At 42.3% G+C, this 24098-nt stretch overlaps 1 protein-coding gene across 4 annotated transcripts in view; it reads left to right on the top strand.

The window, feature by feature from the left end:
* The window catches only part of plce1 (phospholipase C, epsilon 1), a 55921-nt gene extending 33111 nt beyond the window's left edge, over positions 1-22810 (top strand). Inside the window, exons 7-45 of one of the 4 annotated variants that reach the window (XM_086064654.1) lie at positions 427-584; positions 667-834; positions 4389-4534; positions 4604-4751; positions 5627-5737; positions 5813-5922; positions 6000-6119; positions 6950-6991; positions 7774-7902; positions 8094-8230; positions 8586-8692; positions 8817-8941; positions 9475-9619; positions 9683-9847; positions 9933-10047; positions 10156-10315; positions 10385-10507; positions 10577-10713; positions 10785-11023; positions 11183-11244; positions 11326-11491; positions 11695-11802; positions 11925-12041; positions 12570-12728; positions 12805-12940; positions 13105-13146; positions 14534-14652; positions 15401-15518; positions 16114-16251; positions 16828-17121; positions 17191-17354; positions 18596-18857; positions 18924-19042; positions 19163-19291; positions 19369-19566; positions 19666-19857; positions 20617-20829; positions 21009-21224; positions 22663-22810. In XM_086064654.1, coding sequence (XP_085920780.1) covers positions 427-584; positions 667-834; positions 4389-4534; positions 4604-4751; positions 5627-5737; positions 5813-5922; positions 6000-6119; positions 6950-6991; positions 7774-7902; positions 8094-8230; positions 8586-8692; positions 8817-8941; positions 9475-9619; positions 9683-9847; positions 9933-10047; positions 10156-10315; positions 10385-10507; positions 10577-10713; positions 10785-11023; positions 11183-11244; positions 11326-11491; positions 11695-11802; positions 11925-12041; positions 12570-12728; positions 12805-12940; positions 13105-13146; positions 14534-14652; positions 15401-15518; positions 16114-16251; positions 16828-17121; positions 17191-17354; positions 18596-18857; positions 18924-19042; positions 19163-19291; positions 19369-19566; positions 19666-19857; positions 20617-20829; positions 21009-21185 — 5498 coding nt within the window. In that variant the 3' untranslated portion in view covers positions 21186-21224; positions 22663-22810. The remainder of the gene's footprint in view (positions 1-426; positions 585-666; positions 835-4388; positions 4535-4603; positions 4752-5626; positions 5738-5812; positions 5923-5999; positions 6120-6949; positions 6992-7773; positions 7903-8093; positions 8231-8585; positions 8693-8816; positions 8942-9474; positions 9620-9682; positions 9848-9932; positions 10048-10155; positions 10316-10384; positions 10508-10576; positions 10714-10784; positions 11024-11182; positions 11245-11325; positions 11492-11694; positions 11803-11924; positions 12042-12569; positions 12729-12804; positions 12941-13104; positions 13147-14533; positions 14653-15400; positions 15519-16113; positions 16252-16827; positions 17122-17190; positions 17355-18595; positions 18858-18923; positions 19043-19162; positions 19292-19368; positions 19567-19665; positions 19858-20616; positions 20830-21008; positions 21225-22662) is intronic. The other 3 variants (XM_086064655.1, XM_086064656.1, XM_086064657.1) reach the window with 3 other exon arrangements.
* The last annotated feature ends 1288 nt before the right edge of the window (positions 22811-24098 follow it).

The raw sequence follows: 24098 nt of genomic DNA, 5'->3' as shown, positions 1-24098 counted from the left end.
AATTTGCACGGAGGACAATAGTGCGGTCCTCCGTTTGGAAGGGACGACTCTCGCTCGTGTGGCGCTCATCACGTCTGTAGATGCTTTGTATTAATGGAGCGAACTGAAATCTAAACACAACAACCGGCAGGTGCTAAAAAAATGTTGACTTTAAAATGCGGAATTGGGCAGGAAATCATGCGTTTGCTATTTTGGCAGTTTTTGAAATGATGACATCCCTATGTTATTGACAGTTCAGTTATGAAAATCTGCCCCCTGGTGGCCAAGGTGCAAACGGAGCAGAGCAATGTCCATTGAATCAAAGCAAAAAATGTGACCAGGCATGGCGTCAATTATAGGAGAGGTCTGCTTTCCTGAATGTCCAACCTTGTCTTATCTTGCGTCTCTTGTCCCCCCCCCCCCCCCCCCCCCCCCCCACACACACAGAGCGTCAGCTGGCCAACAGCATGACCAGCAGCGGCAGCGCTCTTCCCGCCAGCGTGAGCGGCATCAGCAAGGAGCTGGCCGAGCTGCGGCACCTGGTGCAGTTCCCCGAGGAGATCGCCTGCATCCTCACTGAGCAGGAGCAGCAGCTCTACCAGCGGGTGGGACAGGAAAAACATTTGTGGCGCCCGACATCGGGATCTTGACACTTGCATTAAGCGTTCTTGTTCCTCTCGGTTGCAGGTGTTTCCCTTGGACTACTTGTGCTTTCTGACACGAGACCTGGGCAGCCCGGAGAGTCAAAGCAGGCGGCACCCCAACCTCAAGGCCTCGCTGTCGGCCCCCAACATGCCCACGCAGACGGCGCAGCGCACTAATGCTGTGGAGGACCTGGTGGCGCGATTCAATGAGGTCAGAAATTAATGAGACGTAAGACAGTGGATACAAAAAGTCTACACACCCCTGCTGAAATAACTGTGGTTGCAAAAGTGTGCACACTCGCTGTTTTTTCCAAGTTTAATTTGAGTCAGCCCACACATGCCACCATTTAAAGTGCATCTGATTAACCCCAAATAAAGTTCAGTTGTTCTAGTAGGCTTTTCCTGACATTTCTTTTAGGTTTTGTGCTGCTAAGCCTGCTCGATTATGAAGAAAATATTAATGACGATTATTTTGGTAATAATTGAAATCGCGATTAAGATGTTCATTTATTTTTTGGTACAAAACAAGAACATTTTTAAATTGAAAAAATAAAAATAGATTCTTTAAAACACTATAATTATGCAAGTTCCTTTTGGATGATTAAAAAATAAATACATTATTAGTTATTTTATAAATTTTGAAAGGTGTAAATATAAACAACTCAAATTTAGTATCATAATCTTTTTTTTTTTTTTGTGGTTATGCTGATTTTGTAACTGTGGAATATTGTAATTGAATTTTGATTCATTGCACTACTAACCACTATTTGAAACTGTTGGCTGAAGACCAGCAAGGAGGTGTGAGTCAGCTAAGGCGAAACGCTCTTTCGCCGTGCCTGGCGAATGAGTCTTTGAATAAACACGGGTGGAGGGGAGGAAAAAAAATGGTGAAGTGAGGCAGAGATTGATAGGCAATGATGTCACCTTGCGTACTTTTCATTTAAGGCACCGGGAGATGCCGAAAGAACACAAAATTCCCCGTATGTGCATTGTTGACTTCCATATATGGACCCTTTTTTTTTTTGTTGTTGTTGCTTCAATTCAATTGACAATGTGCTGCTCCTTCCGGCGTGCTCGCCTTGGCCACCGGGGGGCAGTATAATCCAGACATAGAGACACATGAAGAAGAATTTCACAATTGACTCAGGAAACTGCAGTAATCTAAGGTGAAGAACTTATTAGTTGGGTCATTCGTATCTCAAGGCATAGACTTTATTATGCGTAAAAAGTTTTGGTGTAATACGTTGGGCTTGTTCGGATGACAAACAGCGCCGGAAACAGCCATTAGCGAGGAGGAAGGCCGAGTTGTAAACAGTGTCACACAGTCTTAAATCGCACACAGGCCATAAACTGAGTTGGCTGCATGAGTGGGAATAAATTTCAACAGTTATTAAATATGTTTTTTTTTTTTTTATCAGATTTTTTTTTAGCAGGATATGCTTTTTTTAATCCACTGCAGTGTTTACATTAGAAGCTTTGCAGTCTGTTGTTAGTTTGTAATAGCGCCGTGTCATCAACGGTTACGCAATACGTGCATCAAGGAGAGGCCGACCCTCGTCGCTCAACTATAACACATGCCCAGACGGCGACAGACACACGACATCAAAGTGATGGCGGATCAGTGTGTGTGTATGTGCGTGTGCGTGTGTGTGAGGCAAGTGTCACTTTTCGCATTGGATCTCCTGCCCTGAATTACTTTTCCCCGTCGGACATGCTGACCAGTCGGCAGTGGGCGCGCTTCCCTTTCAGCATATGAAATAACAGAAGAGATGCCAACTTCAAAAAAGGCGCCGCAGTTGGTCAGAAAAGTCGAGATGGCGAGAGCAACGCGAGCCGGCTGCTGACAGAGCGTCGCCTTATGCCAGCGAGAGCGTTTCGGTGAAACCGTGTCGCCGCGCTCGCACTGCTGGGAAACTGCAGATGTGTGGCTTGCATTATAGAGATATGTACAAACTGGCACACTGATTCCCGTCTATGTGCAATTATGTGAAATTAACCAATTTAATTAGTCTGAGAATTGTATCACAAACTGCACTCAATGGATTCAATGGGCAGTTACGTACGTTATTTCAAAATCAGTGGCTGTTTCGATGTTTCCATTCAATATTGATTATTCCATTTTTAAAACCCAGCCCTACTTTTCACCTTTAACTAAAAACAAAACAAAGCAAAAAAAAAAAAAAACATTGCTTAAATAACTAATACATAATTGCTTAACTGTGTTTTTTTTTTTTTTTTTTTTTTAAATAAAGCTGGATAATGTCAAAGTGGCCCCTTGCGTCCTCCAATTTCTCTGTATGCAGACGTGGAAGGAAAAGTTTGGACACCCTGACCTAATTGAAATAGTATTTGTATTTGTCAGCTGGAGTAAATATTGTATTGAGCAAGTTAAATGTGACAGTTTGGACAAGGATTAGGATCTTCGCCGTTCACGCATCGCTCTGCCATATAGGAACGTTTGGGAATGTATTCATTAACAATTTGCCTTCTTTTGCAAGGAGGTTGTCGTTCATGTCTCTCTGAATGATCCTGGCTCATTTGCGAAATCTATATATGTCGAAATGCACTGGCGATGAGATGCCTCGTGAACTAATGCAAGTGTGTTTGCGTTTGCGTATTTCCGTGCGTCTCTCTTCATTTGGCCCCTTTGAAGTGAGACCACGGCGGGCTTAATACGTAACCGGTAACAGATAGCTATGCGTGTCGGGGGGGGGGGGGGGGGGGGGTTAGCAAGTTCTTTGTGTGTGTGTGTGGGTACGCATACATTCACGAGACACTAGAGACGGAGAAGCGGCCTGATTGATAGCTCATAGTTTGCTCGGTGTGAATGCGAGAGAGCTGTTCATAGCGGGGGCTGTCATTGTGTCTTTTGTGACTTCCTGAGGTTAGGCAGTGCGATGCAGCTGATAAATAATGATGATGTCATGTTTTCATTTGGGATGTATGCGTCGTTGCCGGAATTCAGGGGCCCACGAACCCTTTCTCGCTGGTCTTTAACAGTCATAGATAACGGGAATTAAAACCAACATGAAATATGCAAACATAACACATCTCACAGTTTTATTTGGATGTCATTCAAGTGCGTGTTTGTAGTCGTTGACACTGATTTCGACATTGCCCAAAAATGGATTGTTTCGTTGAGCAACAAAATATTTGCTACGGAGGACCGAAACTGCCAAAATTCTAAATAAATAAATGACAAAAAGTGAAAATAAAAACAGATGTAAAAAAAAAATATATATATAAATGGAAATAAAAACATTAAAATGTATATCCATAAATAAATAAGTAAAAGTAAAATTTTATATAAAATAAATGTTGAAATAAATATATAAATAGAATAAATAGCCCAACCCAAGACAGACTTAGGACCGCCCCTTCATATGAATAACATTTCGACCTGACAGAGCATGAAATAAGTAAATGTGAGAGCAGAGCGTTTTTATTTATTGATTGATATTTAATTCTCTTTATATATTTATTTCCACCTTTATTTTTATATTTATTTTTTGAATCTCGTTTTTTATTTTTGTGTTTATTTTTTACTTTTATTTATTTATTTTTGGTTGTTTTTATTTCCATTTATGTTTCCATCAATATTTATTTTTTGTATTGAATTTTTGAATTATATTTATTTATGTATTCATTTATTTATTTTTTATTTTGGCAGTTATGGTCCTCCATAATTTGCAGGGTTAAATTATTATAATTTTTTGGGGTAAATGTCCAACCTAGTCTTGTATTCACGCGTGTACCTGCCCGCAGGTGAGTTCATGGGTCACATGGCTGGTGCTGACTGCTAGCTCCATGGAAGAGAAGAGGGACGTGTTCTCCTATCTGGTCCATGTGGCCAAGTGCTGTTGGAATATGGGCAACTACAACGGCGTCATGGAGTTTTTGGCAGGACTGAGGTTGGACGCACTCGCTCGGTACAGCTGCAATGGTTGTACCTAAAATGTTGTGTCTTGACCGCTTTACAGGTCCCGCAAGGTGCTGAAGATGTGGCAGTTCATGGACCAGTCCGACATCGAGACCATGAGAAGCCTGAAGGACGCCATGGCGCAGCACGAGACCTCCTCGGAGTATAAGAAGGTCGTCACCAGAGCGCTCAATATCCCAGGGTGCAAGGTGAGTCCGCTAAAAATGCTTTCGATTCTGTCGTCTGAACATGAGACTATCGTCTTTGAATGTTGGGGAGGAGCGAGGTGAAGCCTTGGTTGTTAATAGAAGCAATAAATAATAATTAATAATAATTAATAAGTAATATATCTGAAATAATATAACTATAATAATATTAAAAATAGAAAAATAAAATATAATAATAATATAATGAATATAATATAATATAATAATAAAGAAAAAAAAAAACGGCCAGCAGAGTATAAGAGATCAACCAGGGCCTTGTTGCAACAAGCTCTTTTTGCCAGTGTTTTTAACAGGTTTGTGAATAATGATGAAACTTAGCTATATTCTAATGCTAATTGCTGCAAAACTGAAATAGATACAAATATACTTTTTGTCTTGGTGAAAGAAGAGACTCTAATCTTTCTTTTGGTAGGATCCATGTTTTTATAGCAATAGAACACAATATTCTGTGGACCTTGCAAAATCGGTCAAAATACAGTAAAACAGCCGGGAGCGAAGTGGGTTGCTTCAGCGAAAAATGGTGGGAGTGAATAAGTTTAAAGACAACTAAAGGTGATTTTTTTGCAATGATGTGTTTAACGTGCCCCCTCTAGTCTTAATGCATCCCTGGAATAAGAACTAAGTACATTAATCCATTCATTTTCATCAATCTACCTACCGCTCTCTGCTTTTGACTGAAAATGACGTCAAAATGCCCTCGGGCTCGCATTGCGAACATCACATGACCAAACTCCGAAAACAAAACAAAGTGCAATGTATCCAAAAAGTTACTTAAGTAAATGCAAAAGAGTAAATATAGCGCCTCCTTTTAGTGTTCTTTTGTTTGAGCCATGCAAATGTTTTCTCTCCAAACATAGGTGGTACCTTTCTGCGGGGTGTTCCTGAAGGAGCTTAGTGACACATTAGACGGCACCGCGAGCATCATCAGTCTTGAAACGCCCGCGGATCACACCGACGACTCCATCGAGGTACACACTTGACCGCGCGTGCTCATGCTCATTCGTCATTTGACTCCACTCGCTCCCTCTGCTTCTTTTTTCCAGTTTGTCTCCGACTACAGCGGCCAGCACAACTTCCTGTCCCGCGCCGGCACCGACGGTCTTCACGTCGCAGAGAAAGAAGCCACCGTCAGCAACATTCTGCAGATTATTAGGTACGTCACAAACTTTTTAAACCGAACTTTTTATCCTTGCGTAGTCAGTCGTGTTAAAAGCTCACTTGTGTTTCCAGATCATGCAATCGCAGTTTGGAGGCAGAGGATCCTGATGAGGCCTCCACCAGTCCTTCTTCTTCTTCTGGTCCGGCTCCAGCTTCCAGAAACAACTCCCTCAGGGACCGCTGCCGCTATCAGTCAGTATTGGAGTGACGATTTAGAATGTTTTTATGCGTAATGTGACGAGCTAATGGATAGAATCTCTGAATCTTTTTTTTTTTTCCTGCGAAAAACGACTAGCAGCTTACTGACTCACAGTAGTTGTGGAACTCTTCTTCATTTGTGCCTGTATGATTATTATACTGACCCCTTGTGGCCAAATCATGCACGTCAAAATAAGGTGTTTTTTTACATTCAATCCAATAGTGTTATGTTTTTTATACTTGTATAATTATATAGAGTTTTATTTTCCTCATTAAAAAAACCCAATTTATTTTCATTTTGGGGGGAGGCTGGAACAGATGAATTTCCATTCATTCCAGTGGAGATTGATGATACATTGTCAAGTTTGTTTTAAAAGACTCCAGGTTAGTCTGAAAACGTGATAACAATGACGGCTCTGGCAAAAGAATTGCAGGTTGTTTATGAGAGCAGAAGACGTTGCGGTGTCCAAGAGAATAAAAGCGAGCGGGTTCATTTCCCGTCATGCCAGGAAGGAGCAGACTTCTGCTCCTTTTCACGGCACTGATGGCGCACAGTTGATGACACCGGCAGGAATTTGGACACAATTCCCTGCGCTGTTTGTGCGAAGGAAACCTGCTTAATCTTCCCTGCTTCTGGATGGATCTGCTTTCTTTGACTTGAGTTATTGTTGATGTTAGCGCACAGGATAACGAGTGGACTTGAGTTTTGTTTCTTTTCCCGTTATCGAGAGTTTCTACTTTTCTTCCTTTTTTAAAAAAATTTTTTTTTACTCTCACATCTTATCATTTGTGTTTTTTCCTCCCAAAAACATCTACTATTCCAGCTCTCAATCATTTAAGATGTCACAAGAATCAAAACCTGTCTCGTAAGTGGTTTGTTACAGTTTCATGGACGTCGCCAGCGAACATCAGCATGGTCTGAATTTCCGGCTTGTTATTAGCCGTGAATCTTTTTGCAATGAGGCATGATGCGTCAGCACTTGGATGCTGTTGACGTTTTGCATTTTGATGCCCTTGGCCATATTGTGGATGTTACCTTGATCTTACCTTAAACATGTTCCCTTTGTGTGTTTTTTTTTGGAGCATTGTGCTTAATGTAATGTATCGAAATACTTTTAACTCATTCTCTCCCAGCCATTTTCGCTGAAGCAACCCCCTTCGCTCCTGGCTGTTTTATTGGATTTTGACTGATTTTGCAAGGTCCACAGAATATTGTGTTCTATTGCTATAAAAACACAGAACCTACCAAAATAAAGATTAGAGTCTCTTCTTTCACCAAGAAAAAAAAAGCATATATTTACATGTTATAGATTATAGCCTAAATTTCATCATTATTCACAAACCTGTTGAAACCACTGTCAAAAAGAGCTTGTTGCAACATGGCCCTAGCTAATCGCTTATACTCTACTGCCACCTGCTGGCCATTGTTTGTAATATCTACCATTTGCTTTAAGCAAACTCTTCATGTCAGAAGTTTTATCAAGCATAAAAAAACAAATACGTTTTTGGGAGTGAAGGACAAAGTATTAAAAAACGTATTTATACGTTTTTGGGTTTGAATGAGTTAATAGTATGCCTTGTTTGTAAAGACAGAATTATTTACATTAGCCTGTTTGTAGCTAATCTTCTCCCTGTGCTGCATTTCCAGGTTCATGGTGGGCAACCTGTCTGATTCCGAAGGCGACCTGTCATCAGAGCCCGCAGCTAACGAGATGGAGTTCCAGGGCACGGAAGAGACGCACAGAGCCTTTTGCCACGGCACTGAGCTCATTCCTTGGTAAGAGGCAAGCGCCATTTAAGAAAAGGAGGAAGGAAAGTTACGACTCAAGAAAACATCGCCTCAAATAAAAAGCACTTAGTCACACAAGCGCTATTAATATCGGCTTGACCCTCAGTCCAAACACTCTTACGCACACGCATAGGGAAGATGATACACAATTCAATCTTTCTTTTTTCTTTTTTTTAAAGGTACGTGCTGTCCCTGCAACCAGACGTTCACCAGTTCCTCCTGCAAGGCGCCACCGTCATCCACTACGACCAGGACAGCCACCTGACGGCCCGCTGTCTGCTAAGACTCCAGCCTGACAACACCACACTCACTTGGGGTGATTATTAGGCATCACTTTTATTAACATTGGAACCGTCATCAACTTTGGAGTTAAAGAGGAGGAGCTCAAGGCAAAAGGTCAAAATGCCCTCGGGCTCGCATTGTAAAGTGGGGTGATTATTAGGCATCACTTTTATTAACATTGGAACCGTCATCAACTTTGGAGTTAAAGAGGAGGAGCTCAAGGCAAAAGGTCAAAATGCCCTCGGGCTCGCATTGTAAAGTTGAACTAATTGACCTTTTTCTCCATTCAGTTCAGTCAAATGAATTCATGTTTACTGTAACTAGTTGTAAATAGCAATATGAGGCCAGTGTCAATTTCCTGTGGCAAACATGTTGTAAACGTATGGCAGGGAAGCCTCAGAATGGAGGCCTCTACCCCGCAGAGCAACACCTTGGACTGGGACAGACTGTAGTGGCAGGACTGGCAGAAGGTCTGCTGGACCTCGGAGTGGTGAAGGTCCGTCTGTTTAAAATCCACTTCTTTTTCCCCAGTATATGACAGAATTGTTGTTGTTGTTTTTTTTTTTGGTTGATAAAAAAAAAGAGCAGAATGGTAATTTTGTGCACGTCTGCACTTTCAGGCTGTGTTCCTGGGTCACCAGGGAGTGGACGTCCACGCTGTTTGTTTGCAGAACAAACTAAGCCAGATGACGGTGGAGGAGAATGGCCTCAGCCTCCTCTATGGCCTCACTACCACCGACAACAGGTCGACACTTGCTTAGCTATAGTACTGTACGTTCAATTTTATGTATATTTCTTTTTTGTCTTTCTTACAGATTTGTTTTCTTATTATTTTTTTAATTTTATATTTATGCTAATCAGTTTACATATCTGGGCAGAATTTGTGTAAAGGAAGTGTGTCGTGACTTTTGGGACACCCTGTATACAATATATGCATGTGGTGCCAAAGATGTGGCCCCCGGGTCAGAACCGGCCCATCAGGGGTCTCCATCTGGCCCGCGAAGACAGAACACTAAAATGAACTTTTGTTTTTAATTTTGTCCACTGGAGTTGTATTGATGAGCACTTCAATGATGGTCTGAAATTACGCGGTTACTCTGGATTTGATGCAAAATTTTGTATTTATTTTTGTTAAGAAATGGAAAAAAAAAATTTTTTTTTGACATGTTATTATTTATAGCTCATTAAGGCATACTGGTCCGGCCCATTTGAGATCAATTTGGGTGAAAGTGGCCCTTAAATTAAAATTAGTTCTTGACCCTGTGCCACATCCAACAGACTGCTGCACTTTGTGGCCCCCAACCAAACTGCACAAATGCTTTACAAGGGTCTGTCAGAGTTGGTGAATGCCACCAGGAAGCTGAAGAAGTTTCCGGATCAGCGGTTGCAATGGCTCAGGAGGCAGTATGTTAGTCTGTATCAGGTATGTACTTTCACCCGTTTTAATTCATTTCAGTTCCTTTACTTTTGTTCTTCTGTTCACCAGGAGGAATGTCGATATGAAGGCCCGACGCTGGCCCAAGCCATCGAGCTGTTTGGTGGCCGCAGGTGGAACATGGGTGCAAGTGGAGGGGATAAATCGGGGACCACCAAAAGCAGCCCGCTTGGAATCAATGACAAGGCTAAGAAGAAGAAGAAGGCCCTTGTTAGGGTTAGTAGTCCCCTGCTGGTGAAAATGTGTCGGCCTTTTTTGATGGTTAGTTAGCATTTATTTAATCTCGTTGATTTGTTTGTAGGGAGACAGCGGGGATGCCACCGATGACGAGATGGCTTCCAGGAAAACTCGCAGCTGCAAAGAGGGATTCTATCGGAATGGACCGGAGTCGGACAGCATAGACCAAGAAGATCCAGGTGACCTTTACTTCTTCAGAGTTTGAAAATTAGCTGAAGATGAACATTGGAGGCCATATCAAGTTAAATGCATTCATGTTTAGCCCTGATGTTTTTCACCTTCTGCAGACGACAGCTTCCCCGGCCCGTTCTCCCTTGCCTCTAAAGGAAGTCCTGGATTGCTTGCCTCTTCCTCCTCCTCTTCATCTTCCTCCAGTATGGCCAGCTCCAACCAGTCCCGCCCACAATCCTCTCCAGTTCTTTCGGGGACTAGCAAGGTTCAGCCAGGGTATGTTAACAATACAGTTAGCCAAAGATCAACTGTAGACTACTTAGTGAATGTATTTGTGATGAACAGGGCGTGGAGCAGCAGGTCATGGCATGGGCGTGGAAAAGGCTGTTTCAAAGGTTTCCAGAACCTTATGATCTCTGACAGCACCATGAGCTTTATCGAGTTTGTGGAACTCTTCAAGTCTTTCAGGTAAATGCTTGGATTTTTGCAATCGAATCATTTACTGAAGTGACTTTATTCATTTTTGCTTGCCGTCAGTATCCGGAGCAGAAAGGACCTGAAGGAGCTTTTCGATACATTCGCCGTCCCTTGCAGTCGTTCCACTCCAGAGTCGGCTCCTCTCTACACTAGCCTGAAGATTGATGACAGGGATGCGGGCCTCCAACCAGACCTTGGTACTAACAAAAATCAATACCACCTATACAAACATCCACACTGTTCTAATTGCCTTCCTACTCTCCCAAAGACCTTCTCACTCGCAACGGCTCCGACCTCAACCTGTTCATCCGGACCAGGCTGCAAATGTCGGACAACCAGAAGCAGATCTCGGACGCGATCGCCGCGGCCAGCATCGTGACCAACGGGACGGGCGTGGAGAACGCGTCGCTGGGCGTCCTGGGCTTGGCCATCCCTCAGCTCAACGACTTCCTGGTCAACTGTCAGAGGGAGCACCTCAGCTACGACGACATTCTCAGCATTATACAAGTGAGGAGTGCTTGCGTGGATGCAACTATAGTGGAAGCTTTGATGTGAATGAGGATGAGAAACAGCCTGATATTGATTAGGAAGTGGAACAGATAACTGAATTGCAAAAGGAAGGAAGGTGGCGGTTTGACTTTGCTGATGAATTACTATGCATTGCAGACATTTGAGCCGTCATCAAACATGAGGCTAATGGGCTGGATGTCCTTTGAAGGCTTTGCAAGGTACACTTGTAACAAACACACGCTATTTAACCCCACAATACGTCAAAGTAGATTGAAGCTCTTCTTTTTCCCTTTTACCAGGTACCTCATGGACAAGGAAAACTTTGCGTGTCGTAACGAGGAATCCCAGATGAACCCCGATCAGCTCCAATACCCTCTGTCCTACTACTACATCGAATCCTCTCACAACACTTACCTGACCGGACACCAGCTCAAAGGAGAGTCCTCTGTTGAGCTTTACAGTCAGGTCAGCGGAGAAAAACATCAGCCTTACAATGCAAATTTTTTCACGTCAGTATTCAGTGTCGGGCTTTAATGTAATTCGGGAATTAGCCGATTTGACGAGTTTTCATTAAGTGGTACCCTGACATCATCTTACAAATGTGAAAAAGAGTGGTATCGAACATTCCTAATGGTCACAGATTGAAACGTATGCCTGCTACTTTGAAGGTGCTGCTGCAAGGCTGCAGGAGTGTGGAATTGGACTGTTGGGACGGCGATGACGGCATGCCAGTCATCTATCACGGACACACACTCACCACCAAAATACCTTTCAAGGTAATGAACAAATGCGATATTTGTCGGCTATTAAAATTCCATAGTACGACCATCACTGCCGGGTGCTGTAATATTCTTGAATAATTTAAGCCAAAGTAACGCTCTCGTCCGCGATTCCTCAGGATGTGGTGGAGGCAATTAACCGCTCTGCATTTGTCAACTCGGACATGCCGGTCATCCTGTCCATTGAGAACCACTGCTCCCTTCCGCAGCAACGCAAGATGGCTGACATCTTTAGGGTACGGCTGTTAAGAGATACAAATTCACCTGAATCAAGTCATGTGCTTTTTAACTTTTCTTGCCTTGGCATTTTTATTTTTGCAATCCTCCAGTCAAGAGGTCTACCGCTCTAATCCTCCCTCTATTTATTTTGTATACTCATGAACACACATGAGAGATAGTGTATGTGCTGGAATGTGCGCAGGCTTTCATCTTGCTAAGCCCTCCCAGCAGTCTACTCCGCCCCGGGGGACTGACGTGACGGACATAACTCTTTTCATGTCCACACACACCGTTGCTTTGTTTATGTGAGCTCTTCTTTTGTGTTTTTACAGAGAAATATACAGTCTACTGTAGTGGGATTGTCTGAAGTTTACAAGTAGAATAATAAAATTCAGAATAAGAATTTTGAGGGATTATAAAATATCATGTGTGACGCCACGCGAGATCTTCTCAACTCCAATCCCTACCCAATGGCTTGCACCTTTTTCATAATGGTTTTCCTGGCGTGGCTAACGGGTCCTTATCTCTGACATTCAAATTTTTAGACGGTGTTCGCCGACCGCCTAGTGACGCGCTTCCTGTTCGAGGGCGACTTCAGCGACGACCCTCACCTGCCGTCGCCGCTGCAGCTACGCGGGAGGATCCTTCTGAAAAACAAGAAGCTCAAAGCCCACCAGGCACCAGTGGACATATTGAAGCAGAAGGTGAGGCGATCATTTCAAGGGCCAGTAAACACAAGTAAATATTTAAATGGTAAATTCTTTGTATTTCTTATTTCAGGCTCACCAGTTGGCCCACTTGCAGGCCCAAGCCAGCAACGGATCACCAAGCAGCAACTCGCCTGGAAGCCACACGAATGAGGAAGAGGATGAGGACGAAGATGAGTACGATTACGACTATGAGTCCTTATCAGATGGTAAGCACACATTTTATCCAAATATCATGTGACCCCTTGTCCTGCTTTGTGTTCTTTATCGTTTTACACTCCTTTTAATCCTGAGTTTTTACAATGTCGTTTCTTTTTTTTTTTTTAACTTCCTTCCTGTCTGTCCCATGTGATTTGACCTCTTCTCTACTTAGCCGATGTCCTCAATGCCTCTACCGCCTCCTATGGGCTGGAAGGTAAACCTCCATGTGCACGGCTGTTGCCTTCTCATTCTGTTTTGCAGTGCTAGCTGCAGTTTATACATCTAACATTGTGGTTTTCTGCTCCCATTGTTATTATTGTGGTCGAGGGGATTTGTATGGATTAGTGACTGCTTAATTGTTACTCATACATCTTTTTTTCTTTTGTTGAACATATTTACAATCAGGGATGTAACAAGAACGGCAATATCGTGATAATCGAAATTGCCACGATGTCGTTGTCACCATGTTACGATATTAATTCAAAGCAGCACATCTGTTAAAAAGGCCAGGTTGATTTCCATTTGTGCAGTTCTAGCACCCTCTGGTGGTGAGTTTATTAGTACAGTTGTATTTTACCACGCTAATCGCCAGATGACACTATTAGTATAATCTCAGCTAATTAGCATTTTCAATTAGCATTTTTTTCTTTTTATTTTCTTTTTACAATAACCATGAGTGTCACAGTATTGTGAGCTTTTTTTTTTAATATCGCCAACCTCCCTACAATATCGTGATAATATCATATCATGAGGTTCATATCGTGATACCATAATAATATCGCATCGTGACGTGATAAATGGGACGAAAGGACTGTATAAATGACCATAAATATGAAACAGACATTTCAATGAGGTGTTTGACTCTGGGAAGAATCCAAATGACAGTAAACCCTCTGAGGTGGGATACAATCCATTCTGGTATTTTAGTCGACTCTGTTTTGTTTGGCAATTGAACGTCTGTATGTGCATTCATGTTGGCTCGTGTGTACACGTGACTGCAGTTTTGTATAGTGACTGTGGTTTCAGCTATAGTTATGTGTGCTGTGTGTGTGTTTGCCTGCCTCACTGCATTCACTTCCTTCATAAAAAAAAAAAAAAAAAAAACTATGAACGACATACAATTTATGACTCAATCGAGGGGGAAGAACAAAACGCTTTTCATGTCGATTCCAGTTAGCATTTTTGAAGACTTACATTGTCTGGATGCTTTCTTCTTTTTCCACCAACACGTCACCTCCCTTCTTTCGAGCCTCTGTGCGCTGTTTTTGTCTGTGACCTCGCCTCATCGGGGAAACAAAACAAAACCATCTGGTTTCTCAGGCCCTACGCTGCCCCCCACACCAACGGATCAGGGGAAACTACCCTATCCCACTCTCAGCACTAACTCTCTCCTGATGCCACCCCCTCCCCCATAACCCCTTCCCGCCTTGGCTCGCAATTGGAGAATTCTACTGGTCACGCGCTATTTTACGAAAGCTACTCCTGAGAGTGTGGCCCGGTTACATCCTGTATGCGGGATGTTAATAGCGTGACACCACGGGGTCAATTTCCCCATTACAAGATTGATGTGAAAAAAAAAATTATATGACTTGTGTTGACAGATAACCTCCTCGAGGAAAAATCCGAAGGGAAAAGCTCGGCGGACAAAGAGGAGCAGCCCGCTGACGAAGCGCCCAAGCGTATGAAGAAGGCTGACAGCAGCACTCAGAGCAAAGGAAAGGTCAGAGCACTTAAGCGTCACTCAGCAGTAGGACGCCCTGGTGTGCGTTTGACTGTTCGAGGTCCTCAAATGAGAAGTGCTGACATTTCAAATCTGTAGTCTTAACTTAATCTCTCCCAGCCATTTTCACTGAAGCAACCCCCTTCGCTCCCGGCTTAGTAGATTTGGACTGATTTAGCAAGGCCCACACAATATTGTGTTCTATTGCTATAAAAAACACGGAACCTACCAAGAGAAAGTTTAGAGTCTCTTCTTTCATCAGGAAAAATAATATTTTTCTATCTGTTTCCGTTTTGCAGCAATTAGCATTAGAATATAGCTAAGTTTCATCAATATTTACATTTGTGGTTGTTACAACATGGCCCTGGTTGATCTCTTATACTCTGCTGCCACCTGCTGGCCGTTTTTTAACAACAACAACAAGACTTTTCTCTGCCCGTTCCCATAAAAGTCAGTCCCCGTCATTTGGTTTCCCGTTGACAAACTACATCAATGGCGTTCAAAGAGTTAAAAAAAAAAATAATCCTCAAAACGTACCAATAAGTTGGAAAGGTGGCCCGTTACAAGCATCTTGTGATTGATCACGTTAACAGATACAATGAAAATAGCAGAGGCCCCAGAATTGAACCCTGTGGAACACCATACATTCCGTTATACATTCATATTGCCCTATTTTTTTCTTTTATTTTCTTTTTTTTGCTCTGCATATTATGAAGAGATTACAATAACAAAGAACTGGTCTTCACAGGTGTTCGACATGGAGCTCGGCGAGGAGTTCTACCTGCCTCAGAACAAGAAGGAGAGTCGGCAGATTGCGCAGGAGCTGTCCGACCTTGTTATCTACTGCCAGGCTGTCAAATTCCCAGGTCAGCAGACTTTGGAGGGATTTCCCCCATTCTCAGATTCTTCGTCATCGTTGCTCTTCTTTTTTTTTCTTTTTTTTTTTTCCCCCCCCTTTCCCATTGAATGACTTCTGATTGCAAGACATTCAATATCCATGTGTCACACTCCACTCTTCTCCCACAATGCACACCCACTAAGATGATGAATCCCTTTCCAACCCCCATGGGAAAAGACATTCATATTAGTTTGGACAGCACTATTGAACTTCCTGGCTGATGTGCTCGTAAATTTCAACAACTTCATTCCTCGTGAAATGTCTCCTGCTTCTTATTGCCTCTTTCCTCCCTCAATTGCTCTCTTCTTGGCCCTTATAAACCAAGCCTTGTTTTTTCCACTTTTATTTCGTTGACCTGAGCTCTGACAAAGACCAGCAAGGGCGAGCGGCAGGCTGCCTCCCTCATAAAACAAACCAACAAATTTACGTGTACAAGCCAAGTTTTAAGTTTCGAGCTTACTATGTTAAAAATGCCAAAAAGGGTCCTTTTTCACTCCCGTAGCAGCATATAGGGAGTATAATTATTTCCGGATGATCTTATTGATTTGCGGGACCTCCCACAGGCTTGTCCACGCTGTCGCCGTCCGGCTCGGGCAGGGGGAAGGACCGCGGCAAGTGCAGGAAGTCCATATTTGGCACGGCTCCGGCTCGCTCCGGCCCAGCGGGGGAGGTCTCCACGCAGAGCCGCGCGCCTGGGAAAAGTACGTCACTGAATGCTTGGTTGCAGGGGTGTATGTTTTAACGTGAGACAAGATGGTCATTATTATGATCCATTCGTCTTATATGATCAATTGAGTTTAATTATCTTTGATAATCAATTACTGTAATCGTTTACATGCCTTTTTTTATTTAAAATGCCCAAATGGTTGTAATTTCAGCTTCTCATAAATAAATATCTGATTTGTTGAATTAAAATGATGATATTTTCTGACATAATTTGTCCCAAACCTGTAACTGAATCATAATTAATTTATATTTTTGCATTTACTGCAGTGTCAATTTGCAATAATGTTCTGTTTTTTTTTTTTTTTATAGTGATGGAAATGAAAACTTTTTTAAACCAATCAATCGACAGCTTAATCAATTATTAAAAATAATTATTTGCAGCCCTAATGAACGCATAAAAAATAATTACTTGTGTAAGAAGCATCACTAGCGCTAATGCTAAAGTCAAAGTAGAATCCCATTGACATATTAGCATCAAGTTCCAGGGGTGATATTCCATTTTATTTTGCCTGCGATTTTTCCAACGTCCATCTCTGCTTCTCTGCTTCCAGGCGGCGCCGAGCGTCTGAGCTGGGACGAGCAGCAGCAGACGTCGCCGGCGCCGAACCCGCCGACGTCGCTCAGCGCCATCATCCGCACGCCCAAGTGCTACCACATCTCCTCGGTCAACGAGAACGCCGCCAAGCGGTTGTGCCGGCGCTTCTCGCAGAAGCTGATCCAGCACACGGCTTGCCAGCTCCTCCGGACCTACCCGGCCGCCACCCGCATCGACTCGGCCAACCCCAATCCGCTCCTCTTCTGGCTGCACGGCATCCAGCTGGTGGCGCTCAACTACCAGACGGACGGTCAGGAAAAAAAAAACAGAAGGTGTTGAGGAATCTCAGCTACTAACGCCATTTGATTCTTGTCCTCAGACCTGCCGATGCATTTGAACACGGCGCTATTCCAGGCCAACGGCGGTTGCGGGTACGTCCTGAAGCCGGCCGTGCTCTGGGACCGAAGCTGTCCTCTCTACCAGCAGTTCTGCCCCATGGAGAGAGACGTGGAAAGAAGCAGTCCGGCCGTCTACTCCCTCACTGTGAGCACATGAAAGACGTTTGTGTATGTTTTCACTGACATGAGTGACGCACAAGTACCGTTTAAAGTATTCCAATTGGGTCCGTTCAGCCGTGTTTGGACAGCTTTATGATGAGGTCACCTGTTCATTTCGTTATTTGACAACCTGAAAGTAAACAGGATGACGAAGACAAAAATAAGAAATATATTACTCCAAATAAGCAAAATTTCCTGCCAACAGAACTAGAAAATTGTATTTAAATTGACCTACAATATTTTGGAAAATAAGAAAATAATACTAGGCCCATATCAACCATAGCAGTCTTGAAAATAATATTTTTAGTCTAAAACCAAGTAATATTGACTTTTTTCAAGCTGTAATATATAGAACTATTTTCTTAAAATTCATACATACTCATTTATGTTTGACCAACTTACGGTCCCATTTTTGTTATATTTAACGAGACAAACTGATTATTAAAAAAGAAAAGAAAAAAAAGAAAAAATGCTATATTGTACTTTTGTTTAATTGTTTCCACACTTTTCCATTTATCTTATTACTAGATTGTTAAAATAAGAAAATTCTACTTAAGTAATAATTAAGTAATAAGTATCTTAAAATAAGCAGAAAGATCTTGTCTAACAATCTTATTTTAACTCATTCAAACCCAAAAACGCGTAAATACGTTTTTATAATACTTTGTCCTTCACTCCCAAAAACGTACTTATACATTTATAATGTTTTTTTTTTTTTATGCAAGCAAAAACAGAAGGCTTTGATGCAGCTTCTGACATCAAGAGGTGACTTAAAGCAATGGTCGTTATTACAAAAAAATGACCAGCAGGTGGCAGCAGAGTACAAGAGATCAACTCGGGCCATGTTGCAACAAGCTCTTTTTGACAGTGTGAAGGAATGTGAATAATGAGGAAACTTAGATATATTCTGATGCTAATTGCTGCAAAACTGAAACGGATAGAAATATACTTTTCCGGATGAAAGAAGAGACTCTAATCTTTCTTTTGGTAGGTTCCATGTTTTTATAGCAATAGAGGACAATATTCTGTGGGCCTTGCAAAATCACTCAAAATCAAGCAAACCAGCCAGGAGCGAAGGGGGTTGCTTCAGTGCAAATGGCTGGGAGTGAATGAGTTAAGTAATGATAACTTGTCAGAGCAAAAGAAGCCAATTTAGATGAAATGTAATAAATGCGATCTTACTTTTGATTTCATTTTCCTTCTGCTTTCCCTTCTTTCCCCCCCAAGATCGTATCCGGTCAGAACGTGTGTCCGGCCAACGGCTCGGGCAGCCCCTGCGTGGAGGTGGACGTCCTGGGCACGCCGGCCGACAGCTGCCACTTCCGCACCAAGCCCATCCACCGCAACACGCTCAACCCCATGTGGAGCGAGCGCTTCCAGTTCAGCGTGCATTTCGAGGAGCTGTGCTTCCTGCGCTTGGCCGTGGTGGAGAACAACAGCTCGCAGATCACCGCGCAGAGGACGCTGCCACTCCGGGCCCTCAAAGCAGGTCGGGCGACACCTGACGATTTTTGTCCCGTCGTTGCGTCTGACCGCGATTTGGAATGCCTTTCAGGTTACAGGCACGTGCAGCTGCGAACGCAACATAACGAGGCGATGGAAGTGTCCAGTTTGTTCATCTGCAGTAAACGAGTGGAAGAAAGTGCAACGGGCGGCACGTGTCCGTCGGCCCAGGTAAGGTCGGAAACAGCTTTGTGTAAAGATTAGTCATATATTGGAAATTGGGCTGATGCTACAATTGACTCATATTGTATAACATGCATCGTTATTTTTTGTTTTGTGCTGTTCCATCAGCTGTTCAACCCCGAGGAGAAGAATACGTCTCAACAGCACAGAGTGAGCGTACACGGAGCACCTGGACCAGAACCTTTCACCGTCTTCTCCGTCACGGAGCACACGACCAGCAAACAGCTATTAGACATGGTCGGGAAAAATAAATAAAAAAATACGACTTTTATATTTTGTGATCATTTGACATTTTCATACCTACTTCATCCTAGATCATGACTCCCGAGGGGAACCCGGCCGACTACTTCCTGTGTGAGGAGAAGCTTCCCCTGTCCAAGGAGCGCAGCGAGACCAAGCGCTGCGCCCAGCGCCGCCCGCTCGCGCCCGACGAGGCGCTGGTCCGGGTGGTCTCCGGCTGGGACGTCGAGGACGGCTACGTGGGGAGGATCTGTCTCCAGACCAGAGAGGAGGTGCACACTGCGCACACCGATGCTGATAAACTGAGAGTATGGCTCCCTCTTGTGGTCGCCTGATGTCATTGCATTTACACATCTCTGTGCTGGTGTTAGAATCTAAATGAGAAGAACACGGTGGCAGAGGGTGAGGAGGAGGCGCTCACTGTTGGTGGAGGAGGTAGAGGTGGAGAGAGCGGCGTAGAGGAGGACATGTTCTTGGTGCAGGTGCACGAGGTGTCCCCGGAGCAACCTCACACCGTCATCAAGGCGCCGCGCTACAGCTCCGCGCAGGACATCATACAGCAGGTTCGGAAATATGGAGGACCAAAACTGCCACATTTAAAAATAGATAAATAAATAAATAAATGAATAAAAGTGAAAATAAAAATGGATATAAAAATATAATTCAAAGATTAAATAATAAAAATAATATAAATGTAAATAAACCCCCCCCAAAAAAATAAATATTCATAAATAAATAAATAAAAGTAAAAGTAAATACAAAATAAAAAAACAAGATGAAAAAATTAAATTAAAATAAATATAAAAATACATAATAAATATATAAAATATGTGTTGTCCATTGCTTGAGCTCTCCATTCAAGCCGGCGAGACTTCCTTGTTCGCCGACCCGCCCAACACACGCTTAGGACCGCCCCCTACTTTAAATTTCATCCTGACGCAGTGTCTGCAGCATGAAATAAATAAATGTGAGAGCAGAGTGTTTTTATTTATTGATTGATATTTAATTCTATTTATATTGCTTTTTAAATTTATTTCCACATTTGTTTTTATTTTTATTTTTGGAATTTCAGTTTTTATTATGGTATTTATTTTTTACTTTTATTTATTTATTTATGGATATATATATATATATATTGTTGTTGTTTATATTTCCATTTATATTTATTTTCTGTATTTAATTTTTTAATTCGATTTGTTATATATATAATTTTCACCCATGTTCATTTATTTTCTTTATTCATGTCTTTATTTTAAATTTTGGCAGTTTTGGTCACACCTCGTTTCGCTTGCCGGAATGTTCTAAACATGCCCTCCCCTCAGACTCTGTCCAAGGCCAAATACTCGTGCAGCATCCTGTCCAACCCCAACCCCAGCGACTACGTGCTCATGGAGGAGGTGACCAAGGACGCCGGCTCCAAGAAGTCGTCCGCCGCCAAGCCCGTCCAGCGCGTGCTTCTGGATCAGGAGTGCGTCTATCACGCGCAGTCACACTGGAGGGGCGCCGGAAAGTTCATTCTCAAGCTGAAAGAGCAGGTAGAGTGGCTTCGTTTTAGATTATAGTTCATAAAGCACTTATTGAAAAATACCTTCCCAAAAAATTTTTCTATGCGAGGATGGAACAGATTAATAGCATTTCCATTAATTTCAATGGGGAACGACAATTTATTTCAAATGCTAACTACCTGAACATGATTAATGACGCCCTGCTGCAGGTGCAAGTGCAGGTGGCGCGCGAGGACAAGAAGAAGGTGATGTCGTTAGCCAGCGAGCTAAAGAAGCTGACGAGCCGCAGCCGCAGCATGACGACGGGCGCGGCGGTGGACGGCGCCGCCCACAGTAAGGACGAGAGGGCCGCATGCTGCGTGGCGCTCACCGAGCTGCACGAGTGAGCCTCGCACTCGGCTCCGTGCATGGCGAGTGAAACCGAGGTATCGGACCGCGTCATCCACTAACAACCTTCACTTGGACCAACTGTTGTGATGTGTGTAATTTTAGTTGTATGGCTATTTAACCCTTGCATATTGTTTGGGTACATTGTCTTAATTAAAAAACAAAAAAATGGTGCCAGAAGGTACTAGTTGGCCCCAAGGACAACATGAGTAGCCCACAGGTATGTTCTAAAAATAGCTCACCAGTGAATGCTACACTGTGACTTACTAAGAAGAACATTAACGTTAATTAATTTATTAATTAATTAACATGGTACCTACTGTATCAAACATTGTATTTTTTTTTTTTAAGTTTTTAAAATAATGAATAATATGTAATAATACAAATAATAAGAAACTATAACAAAAAAACATAGGAAATGTGTTTATTTACTACCCAAATATTGGGGAGAAAAAAAAAGTAATTTGCACAAAAAAAAAAAAAATGGTGCCAGAAGGTACTAGTTGTCCCCAAAGAACACATGAGTAGCCCACGGGTATGTTCTAAAAATAGCTCACCAGTGAGTGGTACACTGTGACTTACTAAGATAAACATTAATTAATTAATATGGTACCTTCTGTACCAAACATGAATAATATATATTTAAATAAATTATAACAATAACAACAACAAAAAGGAAATGTGTATCTACTACCCAAATATTGAAGAAAAAAAAACATTTTAGAACTGTAATTTTAATGAAATATTTTTACTCATGGTTATCATACCTAAAGTCATCCATTTCATATCATTTCTAAAAGTGACTCAAAATACAGAAAATCAATCTTTCTGTTGTTCAAATGCTACAAAGTTTGCTGTACTATAATAGAATAAGATTTAGATTTCAATTGTTAATTAATGTTAATTAAGAAAACCCTTTAAACTGTGAAGCTGTACATACCATAAATTGTTTTTTCTTCTTCTACAGGACAGTGTTCAAGGGGGGGCTTGAAACTGTCTTTCCTATCACATATGCAAACTGAGCAGTATGTAAGGGTTAATCAATGAAAGATACACGCCATACAACGTTTGCCCGCCACTCTAACCGACCGAGAGTCCTTTCCAAAAGTATTGGAACGGCAAGGTCAATTCCTTCATCGATTGGCCAAATCAGTCACCAGACCTTAACCCAATAGAACATGCATTTCACCATCTGATGATTCGACTAAAAGTAGAAAGCGCAAGTACCACTTTCCACGCCCACTTTCATACATACAACTGATCATCATTGCCAGGTGTCTGATATTGCTCGGTGGCGCAAAAAAAAAAAGCAAAGTGCCTTGTCCAGTAACCAGGAGGAGGTTGCAGGTTCGAATTCCACCTCCGACTGTGGATTATAATTTCACTGATTTAAGCACCTTGCCGTTCCAATACTTTTGGAGGGGGCTGTGTTTTACCTCCATGACATCCGTGGTCATCCACCGTCACCTTTTGCAGGGTCCACGAGCACGGGGCTGAAGGCGTGGATGGCGGAGGGCAAGGCCGGCGCCAGATGGCCCGACGCCTTCCCCGCCGCCTCCTCCCTCAGTCCGGCCGCGTGGAAGCTTCACATCCTTCACAACTGGAAGATCCACAATTGAAACAAGGAGAGCGAGGGCGATCGCAAACCCCGCCCCCCCTCCCCCTGCCTCGTGAAGGTGACGTCCTTGTGGCCGATTTTCTTGCTCGCTTGGAGGAGCGCGCAGGGCGAACCTAAGGTGAGGGAGGCCGCGCTAGCGAGCGACAAAAAAAGTTTGGAGACAAGAGAGACGAGCTGGCTTGTTTACTTCCTGTCTTACTGTGCCAACGTACTGTACTGTAAGAAGACATTTTGGGTAGCAAAGGGACAAACGTGGAAAAAAAAAAAAAGAAGCACATTTCAAGGTAGAGCGGGATACTAAACGTTAGACGTCAGCTTTCAAGATGGTCAGTAAAAATGAGAATGTTCGTTTACCCCAAAAATGTCGCACTCGTTCTTTAGTTTGACTTTTTTTTTCTTCAAATTTTGTGGTGATGTGATCAGAAGCTCATTTCTTGTGGACATTAGTTCTGTTAGTTTACTGGCGAAAAACAACAATAATATTTTTTGCGTCAGGTCAATTTGAGGGCGAGTTCTTGAGGGAAATGCAGCTTAAAAAAGGTCTTCAAACAGCATTTTGCACATTTTTTCTTTCTGTACATTTTTTGGAGTTGGTTTCACGAGGCTTGAATGTGATTGGACGGTCAAAAGAAAAACGATCATCCTTTTTATTTCTTTAGATTTCAGCCCAGTTAAAAAGTTTGGTGCCCCAAACCTACATTTTTTTTAATTTGGTTTGACTTTGCAAGGTTCCCATTTTTTCAGTTTGAATTCATTAGATGGATATCAACTGTTTCTCGTTACTGTATGTTTAACTTAACTTTTAAACCTGTTTCGGGCCACTTTATTGTAGAATATTCACATTTTAGATTTTTTTAATAATTTTTTTTTAGCTTTCATAAATGTTCTTGCTTGGTAGACAAAAAAAAAGAAGAAAAATACACTACAATATAAAAACACTAAATAACTTGATGGAAGACTTGCAATGGGTCTTTTTTTTTTTTTAGAAAGGTAATTTTGGCATTAATTCACATTCCAACGTCAAACAGGAACACATTTTCATATAGATTGAAAGTAATATTTATAATTACTTATTTTTTAAAAAGCTTAAGAATAGTTAAAAGAATTTTAAACTTTAACTCAATGAAATACTTTTTGCTGTATATGTTGAAGGTCCGGGTCCCAAAAATGTGACCGTTTAAAAAGTGATAGCAGTTGTAGTTTATGTAGGATTTTATTTTCAAGGGCCCACGTAATTGATAATTTTGGCTTTTTTGGGGGGGGACAAATATTAATAATGGAAGAAATTCTGTTC

The sequence above is a fragment of the Leptonotus elevatus genome, chromosome 20, assembly GCF_054856555.1.
Source record: "Leptonotus elevatus isolate MCC_2025b chromosome 20, RoL_Lele_1.0, whole genome shotgun sequence".
Classification (NCBI taxonomy): domain Eukaryota; kingdom Metazoa; phylum Chordata; class Actinopteri; order Syngnathiformes; family Syngnathidae; genus Leptonotus; species Leptonotus elevatus.
Note: the sequence above shows the minus strand (reverse complement) of the source record. Positions and strands in the feature narration are given on the sequence as shown.